We start from the raw sequence: 18,891 nt of genomic DNA on the forward strand, positions 1-18,891 counted from the left end.
TGCTGCCCTAAATTTACCTTCCCGTTGACGGAGCTGTGCGAGGGCTTGTTTTATTGGCAGGATGAGCTGACATTTTCACTGATACTATTTTAGAGTAATACAACTTCTTGTTTTTGAGAGATGGTATAAACAAGAAAAAAAAAGGATTTTGGCATTTTCAGCACAGTATAAGTGATGTTATTTTTGCTGGTCAGTATGATTACAGTAATATCAAATGGATAGAATTGTTATGCTTTACTGCACAATAAAAGCATTTTTCATTGGTTATTGTGACGCAAAAAAAAAAATCCTAAGAGCTGTGACTTTTTTTTTACTTTTTCAATGCTACAGAGCTAGCTGAGGCTGTGTATTCTGCAGGATGAGCTGGAGTTTTGCAGGTATTATTTTGGGGCACACATCACCTTTTGAAGGTAGTATGGAACTAAAAAAAAGAAAACACACCCCTTAGGCTGGGCTCACATGAGCATGTTGTGAAACAGTGTATAATGCAGTGTTTTACCGCTGTGCGGGCTGGACTATTAACGTGTATGGCGGCGTTTTTTTACAACACGACAGCTAATCTCACACGCTGTTATGCGTCTGACTTTTGCCTTTTTTTAAAGTTTCCGCAGGCGCTTAGTGACGTTCCGTATAAACACAGCACATATGCAGTGTAGTTGCACGTGTACAGTATTTTTCACACGCTCATAGAAAATAGGGATCTATCATGATTAATATGCGGTAAAGTAGAACATGTGTTCTTTTTTTTTTAAGGCACATATTCTATGGAATGTATATACACAAGTGTTGAACGGATCAATAAAAATCAATGTACTTTCATTGACTCCATTCACCATGTATTGAGCGCATAATACACTATTAAATTTTGCTCATGTGAGGCCACCCTAATTCTGGCAGTAGTTTTTTTTTCCTATGGCGCTCAGTCTTGTTCATCGGATCAGGATAGTCATCAGTAGTTGATCAGTCCGAGTTCGCTGCCTAGGATTCCTGTTGATCAGCTTCACTGGGCCGCTGTCATGGTGTATGGAGGAGGAAGCAGATAGCTCCATGAACTGCACAGTGGTCTAGCATAGTAGTGCAGACACAGCTACTATTAAAGTGAAACTCTGTCTGCAATACCATAACATGCCATCACACAAGGTGCAGAACAGTTTGCTTCCTTCTCCGTAGGATTACATGGCTTGTACTGTAAACACTACGGATTTTCCTCATGCAATTACGCTACAAAAAAAAACAAAAAACCGACAGCATTTATGCCCTATCTGGCTGAACCCTTAAAGAATCCCCACTTTCAAAATGAGGGTGTTGGGGCAATCTGCTCTCAGCACAAGCCAATTGCCACAACTCTCTCTCCGAGCAAACCACTAACAATGCCAGGCCGGCCATGCTTGGATTGTGGCTGCATCTCAATATTTTTTTAATATTCTATACACTTCCATTTGGAGATATATACTGTGCTAGTTCAGCATATAGTAAGCTATAGCCTGCCCTTTGGATTGTAAATCCATCACGGTGTATATGTGTTCTTGGGATGGTAGACTGTAGGGACATACAGTAGCTCAGCACATTATTACAGATTAGACACCATGACTGCTTGTCAAGTGAGGAATGTGCACATCTAGGATGTCCACATGTGCTGCTAATCTCCTCCATATGGTGGACCTACAATTAGTGGTAGTCAGCAGTATCATCTAAGGAGGATGAGCACCAAGTAGTACTTATTAAAATTCTCTGAATTTGGCAATAACAGAGCGCTTCCTTCAGGTTGAACATAGAGAATGTCCTGTGTGTACATGTAACTGAATGCCTGCTCATATTTTCCCCTTTCGGATTAGGAATATTTTTAATACAGAACTGTAGTCAGCTGTAATAGCAACCATAACTGCTGCCATCCAGTTTTCCCAAAAACAGATATAATTACCGAAAAGACGCACTGAACTTTTAAGCAACTGAAGTGAACATTGAATGGACTTCAGCCTTCTTCTGGTCAATATGATCACAGCTCTACCAAATTTCTACAAGTTTGTTTAAACTAATTTTGTGCAATAAAAACAGGCACAAAATAGCTTTTTATGCTGCTGCGTGCCAAGACCCGTAAACCATTTTATTTTTCTGTTGATGGAACTTTGTGGGAACCATTTTGCAGGACAAGTTATAATATTCATCGGCACCATTTTGGGGTATATACACAACGTTTTGACTGCTTATAATTCTGGTTTTTTTTTTTGGAAGGTGAATGAACACTAATCAGCAATTTTGGGCTATGTTTACAGCGTTCATCATGCAGAATAAATAATGTAATAAGTTCATTACTACAGATGCAGTAATATCAGTTGATGCATTGTTTATTTGAAAATAACTAAAGCTGTGTGTTTTGTGTCTTTATTATGCAAAATACTTAACATTTTTTTCAAGGTAAATAAACCTGCAAAGTGACATGTCAAAATAGTAATTGGTGGGGTCTGGGTTTCGAGAACCACACCAATTGCTAAAACAAAGGTCCAGAAGCTCTCAACCAAGCGCTGTGCCCCATTTCAGCACGTATGGCTTTTTATTTAGCCTGTATACTGCTCAAAGAAGAGCAATTCAGCCATAGCGCTTAGGCAGTTTCACTTTAATGGGTGGGGTTACAGTACCTGGCCCCCACCCCTCCCATTCAAAACTATGACATACCAAAAGTTTGCAAAAAACCCCCCCAAAAAACAGAATTTGAGAAGTTAAAGCCCTTTAGCAGCACAAAGGCATCTTAGCAGCCACTAAGGGGTTAAAGGCCCAAACCAGGTCATGTCCATAAGGGGTTAATGAGATCTTCCATATAACATTTCTTAACCTTCAAGTCCTTGAAAAAAAACAAACGACATTATGCTTTTTTTTGGCTTTAATACCCCTGCATCAGACTTACCGTACTTTTACAAAGCTGAGCCTGGCTTGAAATCCTGTGCTACATACTCCATTAATTAAAATCAGATGTTGATAATATTATGGAGGTCTCTACATCCTAAGTCCTCCCCTCCCCCAGCAGATCAAATAGCAGTAGCTAATATGACACATTCTCGGCATTTTTTAAATAATTCCATACACACTCTAGTATGTGAAACCACAAAGATTTATTGACTTTTTGTAATGAAAATATTACTGAGAGTGTGCCAGTGTCCACAGTTATTTTAGTACAAAGATATGTATTTTGGGAAAAACTCCAAAATATGTAGAAAATGAATATGGTTCTTCTTATACCCAAGATAGTAAAAAAAAAAATGTAAATAAAAACTATGAGAGGTATTAAATAAGCTAAAATTAGTTGACACTAGTCTGAAGCTTTCGTAGTTTTATTATTCCTTGTTACACAGAACACAATCCTGAAGAGCTCGCTAGGTTAACGCAGTGCCGGACGTGTTCTGGTAAACGCCTTCCGCCATCGCTGGGTACAAGAAACGTACGGGCCTCCTTCCGCAATGCCTATAGGTCACCTAAAGAGATGTTGATGAGGTTAGGCACTCGCATATACATACTACACGCTGTATCAGGCAACTATGGAAATGTCTCTATTGCTGTTATGTATGAGATAAATGGGGGAGGGAGTTAAAGGAACTGATGAGAAGTAAATTATAACGATTAAGGTGCGTTCTAGGAACAAAACATTCAAACATGCATCTTCAATGCCTCCAACAGTCTGCCACTGTTCACCAGCTAAACATTGGGTTAGGTCAAGTGTCCGTCTATAGTTCATCTACACCTAGCTTGTCTTCATCATCCAGCTGGGCGTCTTTATACAAGAAGGACAGAAGGAAGAGAGCCACGTCCATGGAGGACCAGTATGCCGTGTGCGACGTCATGGCCGACCAGTATCTGCTTTCTACCAGCCCTTCTCGTAACTCAAAGTCAATCCGATGCTCCAAGTCCACTGTACAGAAAGAGAAAAAATAATTAATGGAGGCATTAGAATTATTAACATAACCTTGTCTTATGCAGGTATTCTGTATTGTGGAGGTCACAGAAGGAGAATAGATGATGCAGACTAATAGAAAGCCACTAGAGGTCACCATTACCGTAACACTGTATCACCGAGTTCAGTGCCCAGGAACAGGAGTGAATATTCACAACGCAGAACAAGTTACATCAATACGATACAAAATATCAAACAAACGATGAGTCGGCCGATGTCTTGAGTCTTTAGGCCACCCAGGTCAACACTGCGTTAAAAAATGCCGTGCATGTGTGAGAGTGGCCTTTCTATGCTTTTACAAGGAAAAATCATTGGCCCGAGCAAACAGTGTCGTGGTTTACTCGGGCACAACGACATATCGTTTTTTTGCTGTCACAGGATCTCTCAGTTCTCTGTAACAGTGAATGAGAACGACGGATCTATCAGTGTTTAAACAGATTAGCAAATGATGGTGGTTATGCTCACATGAAGTGAACGAATGATAAGCGAAGAAAGAGGTACTGGAGTTCAGTTTGAGGATTTAAATAGATGTTTGGAATAATGGTAATAAGTGGAAATGTTACTAGATCAATGGAACCTCCAAGACACCCAAGCGCCAACCGCTCGGGTATTTCCATTAGCCACATTATCCTGTGGGTAGGAAATAACTTGCAATTTTTGTACTACCGCTTTAAGTAAAGATACGTCAACAGCAGTCAGGTAAGCAAGCACTCAAATTAGTGGTCCCTCTGATGGCAACCTACAGCAAAATCTAAGGGCAAGTGGCTCTTCAAAATCAAAGGACTAAAGGAAATCCTGTTAATTTTCCTCTACCTTCTCAGATGTTTCAGTAGAACCGCCTGGACAAACTGACTTGCATTTCTGAGTGTCTTTAATGAAGAGACAATATTGGTGTGTGTCCAAGGGCTGAAATCATTTCCTTCTCAAGAGTAACAGACTGAGAATAACAATGGGGTAATGCTGTGCTGTGCGTATGTAGTGGTCATCGGAGTACTACTAGTAAATGTAACAACCACTCTGATGCACATTAAAGATGTGGGGGAATTAAGCACATTTTTATCCAAACAAATGTTAATTAGCCGCACTGCACTGATAAGACTATTGTCTTAGCAGGAGATTACAGAAAATTCTCTTTTAAAAAGGAGTAACTACACCTTTTATTTCCTTTTAAAATGTACAGAATACAATTTTAAGCATTTTGCAATATGTTTTATCAGTCTATTCTGTACATTTTACTTACAAAACTCTTCAGCTGTGTAGCTAGGTGAAGATGGGGCTAAGAAAGCAGTCTTCTCCTCACTGCATTACAGAAGAGGGAGCTCCATTTTATTTAATGTAACCTCAGCTGTCCTGTGCTATCCAATGTGTCCCACCACTGGGTGTTCTATAAATCCCCGTCTTGTTGGTGTCCCCAGCAGCGCTCTGTGACAGGAGAAGCTGTTCTATTCTGCAGATGGCTTCTCCTCCTCAGGGTGACAGTAGTATGTGTGTCACAACCCTGATGCGGAGAAGCTGTCTGCAGAATAGATAGCTTCTCCTGATACAGCGTGCCACCGGGGACAGTGGCAGGAGCGAGAGGATTTATAGAACACCCTTGTGGACAATTGAAGACACAGGAGAACTGAGAATACATCAAATAAAATGTAGTTAATAAAATGGAACTGTATATTGGCAACAGTGTGTCTACAGCTGTTCTAGACAGAAATAAAGCAGATGGAGAAATGAAGCTAGACGGAGCATCCTTTACTGCTATGCGGTGAGGGGAAGATGGCTTTCTCAGCTCCATCTTTTCCTAGTGGATAGCTGAAGAAAAATGCAGAGAAAAGGCTAATAAAACCCATTTAAAAATGCTTCTATACATTAAAACAAACAAAAAAAATAAATAAAGTGGTCAATGAAAGAAGATGAGCTCAGAAGAGGACTATTGTTGATACATTAACCCTTTCCAATCCAATATGTATCCTGGTTTTCCTAGGGGGCTTACTCTTTTTCTGCCGTTATACAATGGCACTATATGCTGGCTAAAGCCAGTACTGCATGAGGTGTCACGTTGGATAGGCTCCGACAGCAGAGAGGCTGGCAATATATAGTAAGAGAACCCCGACTGACGTCTTTCAAAATCAAAGCTGTATAGCCTTAAATCATAATGTCTTCAGACGTCAGACAGTGGATTGGAAAGGGTTAACACATAGAAAATTAAAATGGGAAAAAAAATTATACAACAATGTTCTTTTCAACAATGTTTCATTTAGACTCTGACCCATATCCAAGTTTCCCTCCACCTACGACCACATTCACAGCAGTATGCATCAGGTTTCCAGATGCCGACCAAAATGGTTGTCAAGACACCTTTGAATTTGCAAACGGCGGCAAGAAATTAGTCTTCTCGACATTTGGGACTAACCACCAGCAATTTTGCGCAGCCACAATCTTAAAATAAAAGAAAATACAGAATTGTGTACTGTACCTTTATCCATCTTGTTCCTGATTTAGCCAATTTCAGCTGAGTAGTGAGCTGGCATAAGGATGGGATGTTTATGATGCGTGTTGCATCTGAATAGTGTGAAATACTGGATTTTCAGACTATAAGATACACCTTTTACTAAGGTCCAGTCCAGTAAGTCAGTGGGCCCTGGGAGCGCCACAACACTCACGGCTTCCTTCAAGATTGGGCAGAGCTCTGATAAAGTGCTCTTCCCAATTAGTGACAGAACTGTGTGGCTGTTTATAGCTGCAGACGTCTTGAGAAGCTGAACATGATGTGCACATTGCATTCAGCTTCCCGATGCCACACACTGCTGAAGCTGGATGAGCGCTGGCCATCAGTTATATAATATTGCAGCTGGCCCTGGACACTAGCCAAAACTACGGGCTGTAGTTTCTACAGTGATGCTAAAGGACTATTAATGTTAACCTGCTGTATGCCCGTTACTTTATTCAGAAAGTGCACTGCGGTATCAGCAAGGTTTGTGACGCCTAAACAAACACTTTCTATACTTGGTAATAATCCAGCAAGGAATATTTGCAATGGACATAAATCATTTTGGGGAAAATACTCTAATCCTGGTATTTCCTGCACCAGGCTTAGTAAGATTTCCTTCAACAGACGGTGTGCTAAATACATGAAGAGGCGCATCCCGGCTCCTCACTGCGCCTTCACTGAAACCTACGCATGGTCCGAAGTAAACATACAATTTTGGCATAAGTGTCACTGTATTCTGCCATAAATTATATACAAATCTGTCGGTCTGGGGGTGACCACGCCCCCTCTGGACAAGGCCTGCCCACTTTTTAAAGGAGTGACGAAGAAGAAAAGTTGTGATATGTTTGCACAGGCAGATTTTAGTGACTTTCCAACACCAGTAATCAGGTGCAGAATACAGGTCTCCCTTTCTATCTGGATTTACTTGAATAAAGACAACAGAAAATTAAACAAAAAACACTCTGGTCCTGAAAGGGTTAAAAAAAGTCATGATATCTGTTAAAATGGTTGCCTGTCATCCATCAGATAACTTCACACGGGCAAGTGCGATATACAGCATGGCCGGATTTCACGCTTCGCCAACATTTCCCTGCGGATGCAAGGCGCTTTTATATCAAAACCTGATCCTAACCTGTGTCCAGTGAGCCTGAGATGCTGTGTGAGATGGTTTGAGGGGTCGTAGTACTTTGACTCTGTACTGACTTTTTGTCTTCCCCATCAGCTGATTCTTTTACTTCATAACCTTGAGATGTAGTTGCACTAGAACGTGCAAATCTTGAGAACAACATTCCCCCGAGGCCTTTTCCAATGCTTGCAGCACCTGAATGTAGCAGACACACAAAGTATTAGGAAGAACATAAATGCTTTAACTTTGCTGCCATCTAGTGGCTAGCACCAACACTAAAATCAATACGGTCCCCAGGTATGTTCCTTTGAATAAATTGTCCATCAGTGCAAAAAAAACGACAAGCTAAAACCTACCTTTTATTCGGTTATCATTAGGCTGGTGCCGAACAAGAAAATTTATTTTCAGTTTGGCTCTCTATCTTTGTCATGTATGCAACCATAGCCTTGACAAAACCAACTGAGCCTGGTATTCACGTAACAGAGAGGGGGGTGTTAAATGAAGACTAAAAATAAAAAGGCGTCGCATCCAAACAATTCATTCTCCAACTATTGTGAGCATACACCAATTTATCACCAGTAATAAACTTGCAATTGTTGGTATAAACTGCTATCTATGCCTGCTCTTATTGTCTGCCTGATCTCAGAGGTCTCTCTCACTTACAGGATGCTATACTGGCATTCTACAATACTTCTCTATTCTATAACATTTCTGCACTCCACCGCATTAACCCTTTCCAATCGGACATCTTCCTACATTCTGATTGACGCTTGTACAGCTCCAATGTCAGAAGACATGCAACAGGGTATTCTTACTGTTTATTGCCAGCCACTCAGCTGTCAGAGTCTCTCTGGCGCGCACACACACACTGGCTTTAGCCAGCAGATGGCACTATTGTATAACAGCAAAAAGAGAAAGTTGGATTGGAAATGGTTAATACACTACAGAAATATGTAGAGAAATGCATTGAGAAAGGGCAGAAAATAAGAGCATGCCTAAACTGAAGCTTATACCAACGATTGCAGGTTTATGCAAGTACGCAAGTGTACGTTCACAGTAGTTGAGCAAAGAATTGTGTCTGGGCTGTATTTTTTTTGCAAAAGGCAGGAAATGCTGTTAAGCACAAACAAGAAGCATTACTCACCCATGTAATGCCCGCTGATTTCTGTTTACTTCCCTGCAGCTGATCACTGCTGCAGTCAATCACTGGCCTCAGCAGCAATGCCTGTACGAATGGCAGAGGACCACTGAGGATAGTTAGCTGCGGCAAACACATAGGTATATGTGATCAGCCTTAGGTTAACTTCACACAGGCCGGTGCAGTATGTGGCCGTGAATCACACCCCCATATTGCGCCAACATGTGAAATCCCCATGAATGTGAGGAGTTTTTATACCAAAACAGCCTCACATCACTTGTAGCGCTCCTCTGCTGTGGCTGCCGGCCATGGCGGAGGTTTGTGGAGTTTCTCTTGTTGTTTTCAATGGGAGGCTTAGCATCGCATGCACTAAGGCTGTGGTGCGATGCTGCCGCCGGTCCCACTAAGCACAATGGGCACTACGATGCGAGAGCACGCAGAAAGTTAGAACATGCCGTGATTTGTTCCCTGCATAGCATCGCGGTGCCATGTAGGTAAACATCGCTCATATGTATGACCCCATTCAAGAGAATGGGGGTCATAGTTGTGCGTCTCACAACGCACAAATCTCACGCAATATTCTTGCCCATGTGAAGGCAGTCTTAAAGTAAATAGAGATTGGCGGAGAGCAGTAGAGCGGTGCTGCTGGAGGGGGATTAAATGTGTATTTTTTACCTTTTTTAAAAAAAAAAACAAACAAAAACCTACATTCCCTGCCTTTGCAAAGAAAGAATAACGACACCTTGAACAACCCCTTCAAAGCAAATTCACTGCAGTCATGAGATCATTAGAAACTTGTCTTTAATCACTTAATGACAAGGGCAACTTTTACCTGTTAGTAACTTTCACTGTGCATGATAACCAGTTATGAAAAACTTAACCAGAATTACAATTTTCTGCACAAATACATAAAAATATTCATGCAAATCCTTTAAAAAAAGGCTCTACCAGCACCGCAGCAGACTTTACCTAATATACTTGCTTTGCCTATATTTGTTATGGACTCTCCGTAGTGTCGTCGAGGCAGAACGGGTGAAGTGCTTGGGCTCGGGATGCTTTCTGTATCAGACATTGAGGTAGTATCTTTGGACGGGTTGATGAGACAAGGTCTCAGATGCTTATATGGAATGGGATTTGTGGTGTTGGATGAGTGGATCTGGACAGGTGCAATGTTGCTGTAGTGCTTCAATATTAATGGCTCAAGTCTATAGGCCTAAATAAGATAGAAGGCAGAATTTTAAGACAGCTAAACAGAAACTAAAGCAGCTTTATATTTACATCCTCCCCTCTTCCTCTGGATCAACACAGCATAAAATACTAAGGCTGAACTTCTTTCAGCCTCACTATAAACATTCTAAGGCCGGTTTCACACGGCCAAGAAACTGGCGAGATGTTTGGGCTTTGCGAGACACAGATATTTTGCATGAATATGAACCCCATTCTTTTGAATGGAATCGTATACAAAATCGCTGCATGTCCTAAATTGACGCGTTCCTTGGAATGCATCGCCCATTGTTTCCAATGAACAGTAAAACATATCACACGGCGCGAGGCTTCCCATTGAAAAGAAAGAAAAGCGCTTGCCGATCCTCCAGCAAGGCTGAAAGCTGCGCTGAAGGATCGCTACTTCCCTGAAGCGATGGGAGGTCATAAAAGCGCCTCGCATCACTGTGAAAACGCACGTTGTAGGTAGCCCAAGACTGACTTGTCTTATGCACTCTGTCAAAAAATAAAATAAATCCAGCCCCTACATGTAGTTATTTAGCTGCAAAACTCAGCATGCAGTTACATGTCAGGCAGATATGCAAATGATTAGATGAACAGTTTTGCCACTTGAGGTTCCCCCCTTGGCCTATAAAAAGGCTCTCAGAGGCTCCTTGTCTGTAGTGACCTTTTTTCCCACTTGTGTAGAGCTTGTTGACCCCTAGACGCCTCTACGACTCGAGAGATTTCCCCCAGTTAATATAGTTTGGCGGGAGGGGCACATTATTGAAATGTGAGAAACTGGATGGTTGCATCAACGAATTGCCGCCATCTGGGCTGTTCTGGCCAGACTGTAAGGATGTATTGGGACCAGTGGATGCATGAGGGCACGCACACAAGGCGACTGGACTCAGGACTCCCTCGACAGACCACCAGTAGAAAGGATCATCTGATCATCTGACAAGCATGAGCAGCTCCAACTGTTTCATTGTCCGCCATCCAGAGACAGGTGACACCATTGTTACATCCCCTGTGTCTGTCTGAAGCATTTCCAAATGCTTGGCTGAAGAATATTTGGTCTCATGGCCCCCATTACGTGTACTGCCTTTGACACCCAGCGTTACCTCAGTTTGCGTTGGTGTTGTGAACAAAGAAACTAGACTGCTACAGAGTGGAACAGAGTTGTCTTCAGCAACTAATCCAGGTTTAGTTTGGGTGCTGACGAAGGCCATAGAGAACAATGGGCTGTGTGTTGCGGTAAAACAGAACATGGTGCGTTCCATTTTCTGCGAGTGGATTACACAATTTCAACATGCTAATATGAGCGGAACTGTGTAATTGCGCGGATCAAACACTCACAGAATCCGCAATTCCTAGCCGGTCATGTGAGACCGGCCTTAGGCTGTAAAAAGTTGGTTGGTATCCAACTGCTGGGGAGGAATATGGTTATGATCAATTAAAGTGAATGGGGTTGGAAACTCTTAAATAAGCTCTGTGCAATCTCCATACTCCCCATTCACTTTAATGGTGGGCGACTTAATTATATGCAGCATTTTCTTCATTAGTTATGAAATTCAGGATTTCCAGTATGTCCTCAATATAGGGATACTAAATGGTCAATTCAATTTCAGATTTCCTTTGCAAATGTAATTGTGGGCTATGGTCAATTTCAGAAGTCTTGCTTCCAGCACTCACTGTACTTTTGGTCCATGTAGGATTAGTATAATTTTTTTTGCAAATGTTGAGTAACAAAGGAATATATTAACTGGAAAGAAAGGTGTTCCTACTCCTTTTTTAATGTAGTCCATTCCTGTTCATGCAAAAAACACACAGATCCTACATGAACTAAAAAATATGGCGATGTGAATGCAGCCTTACCCTTGTTCCTGTACTTAAGCCACTTAAAGACCATTTCTACCCAAACCCAAAGGGCTTGTTTCACCACTGTGTTACAGACAGAAGTCGCTGGCAGAATGAACAGCTGATCTTCAGTTTCTGTGAAGCAAATTCAATACGGGTCATACAAAAGGGTCCCTTGCTCCAGGCCCCACCCCGCTTTATGAGGCAGAATGGTGAAACAATGCAAAGGGCAGAATGGGTGCCGTGTAATGCTATATTCAGTACCGCTGTAGAGGAGATGTGTTCCTACAAACAGCTTTCCCCATGAGTGTTAGAGGTAGGGCTTCAGTGTAAGGCCTCATGTCCACAGGCGTATGCGGAGAACGCTGCGTGTAATTAGCTGCATTTCCCTGCGTATTAAATCTTTTTTTCCCCTGCGTATGCGAGCAAAGACCATGCAACAACTTCTTCCTGCTTTTTTCCCCCCTTCATTTCATAGATACTAGCAACATGCGTTTTACAGGCAACCGCTTGCGTAAGGACTGCATTTGCATTCATACTCACACGGATCCATAAAGATGAATAGGACTGTACGTAATACCTAGGAAAATAGACCATTCTGTGATTTTTTTTCCCTTATGTGAATCGACACGCAGTGTCCATACACACATGGGCATGTATCAAGAAAAATCCATTGACTTTCATTGATTCCATTCACCACGTATCCCACAATGGATATGAGATACGCGGTGAAAGAACACCCGTGGACAGGAGGCCTAGGAGCGAGTAGTCCAGATGGGACAATTCCTGTAAGTTTTGGATGGAACGCCTCTTTAATAAGCGAAGAGCAGGATTCAATGCATATCTAAAAATGTGTAGCAATAAAACACACCCAGGATTTATGATCAAGTGAATGTGGCATGGATGGACAAGCTGCAATAAGACCGCAGCATGCACCTCCGTCACTCATGGCACCCAATAACCGTAAGCGGCGTTGAGCTTTAAACACTTCATATTTTGCCTCATCTATTTCAATGATGCATTCATTGTGCTGCTGGCAAGTGCAGTGATGAGGACGGCAGAGTTACTGAAGAACATCTTGAACTTAAGGCTCCAGATGTTGGCCTTCGCTTTGTTCTTACCAAGGGTAGGAAGCCCTGCAACGCAGAGGTGCATGTTACATGGTTATTGCAGCGCGCTCCTCCATGACACATTATCTAGAAATGGACAGTTTTTGTTTCATAAGTGTCTACAACCAAAGTTTACATAATGAGTAGAGACTTACCACAGGATCTGCAGGGTGGAATACATTAAACAAACGATTACAAATAGCTCTAGGTAAAATATGTTCTTGAGTTCCGCGATTTCCAGGACGAATTCCACGTAAAGCCAAGAATACTGCTAGGGGTGAACCCATGCAGAAAAAATTCTCAACCTAAAGGGTTCATGCAGGTAAACAGTAAGTCAAAATATAATGCGTTGTGTATAAATGGTTTTTAAAAAATCCACATACCACTAAAGCATTACCCATTTATTTTGCTTAGCTAATAGAGTTGAGCAAACATGCTCGTCAGAGTATTAGCATACTCGATGGTGCTCGTTACTCGAGCGAGTAGCACGCTGAGTTCGACCCCTCTCCTTCGCATTACCACTTCCTGCTGCGACGTGCCAGCGTGCCTACATCCACAGCAGTATGTGGCGAGAGAGAGAAAAAAAAATGTTCGAGTCCCCCATTGACTTCAATAGGGTTCGTTACTGGAATAGAGCTCTCGAATATTACGAAAAGCTCGACTAACGAGCATTTTGGTACTCGCTCATCTCTATTAGCTAAGTAAACGGCTTTGTTTTCACTAGGAAAGCTATTTTTAAAAAGCCATTTACATTATTTGTATGTTAGAAGGCAATTCTAGTAGAATCAATTAAAACTAATCTGATATAGAATGTAAAATACAAGCATTTACATGCAGTTGGCTCACAAGTAAAGAAGATGATCTTTCATTTCAAGTCCAAAATTCGGTGCAGATTAATATACTGTACCTTTAGAGCAGGCAGAGCTCCGAATCCCCTGTACACAAACAGGTAAATGATGTAATTCTCTGCCTGGAGTCACCACTAGAGGGAGCCCTGTACACCATTATATTACTACTGCACAGTAAGCATTAATATGACGGTCTTGCAAAAAATATATGTACTTAAAGTAGAGAAAGGTCTTTTCATTCTATCATATTTCTTGCCCAAAATTCTCAGTGGTCCTCTCCAGCTACCCCTCAGGCTGGGTTCACACAGGACGGTTTTGCCGCACGGAATTTCGCCGCGGCAAATCTGCCCGCGGCCGCTAATCTCGGGATTAGCCAGCCATGTGGACGAGATTTCTCAGAAATCTCGTCCACACGGGACGGCCAATCCGCTGCGGTAAGTCCGGCTGAAACCGCAGCCGCGGTTTCAAAAGATGCAGCATGTCTGTTTATTATTTACTTTCGTCGTGGCCGCGCTCTCCTCTATGGGAGCGCCGGCCGCAACGGAAAAGCGAGCGGCCGGGCCGCTTCAAAGCCGCCGCGGCTTTTTCCGCGGCGGTTCTCCCGGCGGAAATCTCGCGGTTTTTGCTGCGGCCAAACCGCGAGATTTCCGATGGGAATCCGCCCTGTGTGAACCCAGCCTCACAGAACTTTTATGGATGCAACAGTATCAAATATGTTTACTGTGGTTTTTTATAATTATAACTATGGGAAATCATTTTTTTTCTGAGCAAAAAAAAACAAAGCATGCCGGGCTCCCACGAACGGGTCGAATACCGCATGCGGATTTCTGCAGCGGAAGACCTGCGATATATTGCAGAAAGTAATTGTGACTGGTCGGGTAAAATGCGAGTGTTTTCCTGCGTGGAAAAAAAGATCACAGACGGGGAAATCACACAAGAAAGTAGTACAATCTCTTTCTTTCTCTCATAGCAAACAATACATATTATTGCTTTTCTATGTATTCTGCTTACTACATGTGAGCGATTCCACCGCTCATACACAATGTTAATTGCGTAGGGGGGACTGAGATCACACTTCTATTGACTTCATTGGAGGCCATCCATGCTAAAATAGAGCATGCTATGACTTTCTTCAGTCGCGGAATCAACAATTCGTACCAGTGAGGGAAAATTCGAAAATACATACCTTTCAATGCCCGCACTTTACCGCAGATCTTCCGCACAGACGGCAGTCACAGGATTTGCTGTTAAAATCCGTTCGTGTGAGACCCTCTTCTCCCCAAACTTAACCCTTTCCAATCCAATTATTTTTTCTCAGCCATTCTCCCCAGCTCCAAATAAATTAAAGCTGGTGAGAATGGATGAGAAAAAATACATTTCCCTGCACCCTCCTGAACTGACAGAGTTTAGGAGGGTGCAGGTGCTCACTGCACCATGGAGGGATCTGCTTACCTGTCCGGCGTCTTCCGCATTCTCCCTTCTGCCTCCCAGCTCGGCGATCATGTGACCGCTGGGGTCAGGTGGCACCCAGCGGTCACATGATCGCCGAGCCAGGAGACAGAAGGGAGAATGCGGAAGACGCCGGACAGGTAAGCAGGCCCTCCTACAGTGCAGGCTCCCGGCTCGGCGTTCATGTGACCGCTGGGGGTCAGGTGACACCGGCGGTCACATGATCGCCGGCCGGAATCTCCGTGCATTACATAGCGCTAATTGAGCGCTATGTAATGTGTAAAGGAGAAAGCAGAAAAAGTTAAAAACCCTTTCTGCCTTCTCCTTGAGGGTCCTTGATGAGGACCAGTGCAGGAGTGAATCTGCACCCAATGTGTCTGACGATCAGGTGCAGATGCGCTCCTGCACTGCAGTGTCGGGCCTGCCCCGACATCAGAGCTGTGGAGGGAAATTATGATGTCGGGGGCCCGACATTGGATTGGAAAGGGTTAAGACCACACAGGGAACTTGAATTTACGATCATTTGATCACTCATGCAGTATAATGTAATACTATACTATTACACTATACTGGGATCTGAAAGGCATTCAGGCATGGCAGCACTGGGGGGGCTTCAGCAGGCCCCAGGCTAGCATCGCATCCGAACGGCACCTCATAACATTGCAGGGGGCCTTTCGGGACCACCAACTTTGATCAGGAGATTTAGAATGATTGTGTCAGAACTGACAGTGGCATTTAAAGTATTAACAGCCACAATCAACATTCACATTGATCAGCGCTGTTACCCCTTTCTCGTCTCGTTCATTGGGGGATACAGCACCCACCCAAGTATTGATATGCTCTATTTTACTAGTTGGAAACTTTATTCTTGCAGTTGCACATGGTGCTGTTCTTATTTGCAGTTGTTAACTGTTGTGTCATGTTGTTGACTATTGTTTTCTTCATATCCTGCATTGCTTCTCCTACTGCTTGCATACAAACTGATTAGCTTGGTGCCTGCAGGGGGTATAGCTAACAGGAGGAGCTAACACTTTTTTTTGCTTAGTGTTGCCTTGTAGTAGCTATATCCACAGTCTTGGCTGTTTCCCCCAATGAACGAGACGAGAAAGGGATTTTAAGTACAAAATCCTCTTTTTGAAGTAGCCTAAAGCACCTGCTAGTGATGGCTGCTGGCAGCTGGAGTTTTATTTGTGGCTCCGTATCACAATGTAAGAGCTCCACCTACTATAACGATATTTTAAGGAATTAAACAATTTTGGACAAATTTCGATTTTAAAAAACAGTGCTCAAAGATGGGCACTGATACAATGTGGTTTTGGTGCATTTTTGCACATTTTTTTCCACCAACCAAAAGCCAATATCCATAAAAAGAATCCAAAAGATGAAAAAGAAAAATTCTCATTAGTTCTTGTCTTTTGCCAAAAGCAAGAGTGGATCATAAAAGATAAGAAATATTGAAAGAACCATTTATCATATCCTCACGAGTAATAACACCCCCTTGCAATAAATTTCATTCCCCTGAAATGCACTTGCCTTAAATTTTAAAACTGGGGCATTAGGATTCTTCAGTCCATGCAATCTGTCTTCCAGTTCTTTTAACCTGTAAGGAACAATATATGTATTTTTTCACTTTCCTGTGTGTTTTTATTTATTTTTTGTTAATAAAAGATAAAACGTCTCATAGAAATGATATTTATTGTGTAAAGCGTCTATTGCAAAAAGATAACTGGATAGAGCACTTTGCAACTGCACACAGTAGTCTGATACAATCAGGGCTGTGGAGTTGGTATGCCAAACCACCGACTCCTCAATTTTCCCGGACTCCAACTCCTTCATATATGATTCAAGTTTAAGTGATACATTTACTGTATTAAAATGGTGCCATCCAGCTTTTCATCATGATAATGATAAATAATCAAGATAGATAGAACATTAAATACTTTTATTGGAATACAATTTCAGAACACAAAACTAGAGATGAGCGAGCACGGTCGGTCGGATACAGCAGTTACTCGAGTGAGCATCGCTCTTCTCGAGTAACTGCTTACTAGTCCGAGAGTGCTCGGGGGGGGGGGGGGGGGGGGGGTGGCGAGTGAGAGAGATCTCTCCCTCACCCCCCCCTTCCCGCGCGCACGCTCAAACCAGCAAGCAGTTACTCGATAAGAGCGATGCTCGCTCGAGTAACTGCTGTATCCGACCGACCGTGCTCGCTCATCTCTACACAAAACTTAACTAAATTGCAAATATGCATTACACTTTGCCTTAACTAGGACATTACAAAACTTTCTTAAATTCCTATAAAAAGGAAAAACGTAAAAAATTCTACATTGAATTAATTATACCATATCTATAAAATTTAGTATTTTTTAAGCTGAAGTCAGTCGGTACATTTCTACAGACTCCACCAAAATGGGACTTTTGACTCAAACTCTATAACCCTGGTTACAATGCAGTTTTAAAAAAATGTGGATTATGTTGCTTCTCACTCACTGAAAAAAATGGCAAATTCTCTAACAGGCAGCAGCTTTGGAAATGTGGCCAGAGGTTTAACCCCTTGAGTGGCAGGTTTCCTACCACCCTGTCGTGCCCACCAGGGCAGGTTTTTTAAAATGGTCTAATCATTGAATTTCAACTAGTTTTGCAGTTGCGTCTCAAGAGCCATAACTTTTTCATTTTTCCATTGACATGGCCATATGAGGGCTTGTTTTTTGCGGGACAAGTTGTGATTTTTTAAACAGGGGGGAGGAAAAAAAGAAATGGGGGAAAAAAGGGGCCATGTCATTAAGGGGTTAAATAATGTATTAACTTCCTTCTCTGGGTCATTACGACGCACATGGATACCACATGTGTGATTGTATTTTTGATTTTTTACAAAGTAAAGGGAGACAAGTGTTTTTTTAATTTTTTTAATAATTTTTTTACTTTTTTTTTTTTTTATTTTTTTAAAATTTTTTATTTTTTTTGTCCCTTTAGGGGACTTCCACAGGGACCCATCAGGACCCCTGATCACATTCCAGGGGTCCGATGGTGACAGCCCTTTACATGCTGCAGTGACAGCCCTTTACATGCTGCAGTCACATAGACTGCAGCATGTAAAGGGTTAACACAGCAGAGATCGGAGGTTTTCTCTGATCTCTGCTGTAAGAGCTGGTACCTAGCTGTCCTCTGACAGCCAAGCACCAAGCTCTCCCTGCCACAGAGACCATCGGCTTGCTTCTGACAAGCCGATGGTCTCTATGGCAACCTGTAAACAAAGCAGGACATTGCCGACATGTCGGCAATATCTTCTGCTGGTTTTTCAAAGTCCTGCACTGCTCTGTGTGGGACTGTGCAGGCAGAGCACACTGTCACAGCTTGTGGCATTGTGCTCTGCAGCTCCCATAGTGATACATAGCCCGGAAATCTTCCGGGCTATGTTGCTATGAGCAGTGGAGCTCGTCACGGAACTTTTCCGGGCGTGCCACTCAAGGGGTTAAGAGAGGACAGATTCTGAATCATATACCCCTTTTACTTATGCCAACTGCTATTTGTGGAGCCACTACAAAGTGGATCCTGCATATGCATGTTAAAGCTTGGTGTATAGAGTCATATCCACAGCATGTGTATGAATTGAGAACAAAAACTGTAGAAAAGAGGTCAAAAGAAAAAGTATTTATAGTTACTTGAAATTAAATTCCAGCAAAAAATTAAACGTCTTGGCCAATCTCAGAGGTCTACGTCTGCAGAGTTTAAC

At 42.4% G+C, this 18,891-nt stretch overlaps 1 protein-coding gene across 2 annotated transcripts in view; it reads right to left on the bottom strand.

The window, feature by feature from the left end:
* Window positions 1-3,088: 3,088 nt before the first annotated feature.
* DDHD1 (DDHD domain containing 1) overlaps window positions 3,089-18,891 on the bottom strand; it is a 41,254-nt gene continuing 25,451 nt past the window's right edge. For both annotated transcript variants that reach the window (XM_066607988.1, XM_066607987.1), the window contains 5 exons: window positions 16,692-16,758; window positions 13,017-13,166; window positions 9,659-9,902; window positions 7,558-7,746; window positions 3,089-3,901 (listed from right to left, as the gene is read on the bottom strand). In XM_066607988.1, the coding sequence (XP_066464085.1) occupies window positions 3,717-3,901; window positions 7,558-7,746; window positions 9,659-9,902; window positions 13,017-13,166; window positions 16,692-16,758 (835 nt within the window). In that variant the 3' untranslated portion in view covers window positions 3,089-3,716. The remainder of the gene's footprint in view (window positions 3,902-7,557; window positions 7,747-9,658; window positions 9,903-13,016; window positions 13,167-16,691; window positions 16,759-18,891) is intronic.

The sequence above is a fragment of the Eleutherodactylus coqui genome, chromosome 6 (genome assembly GCF_035609145.1).
Source record: "Eleutherodactylus coqui strain aEleCoq1 chromosome 6, aEleCoq1.hap1, whole genome shotgun sequence".
Classification (NCBI taxonomy): domain Eukaryota; kingdom Metazoa; phylum Chordata; class Amphibia; order Anura; family Eleutherodactylidae; genus Eleutherodactylus; species Eleutherodactylus coqui.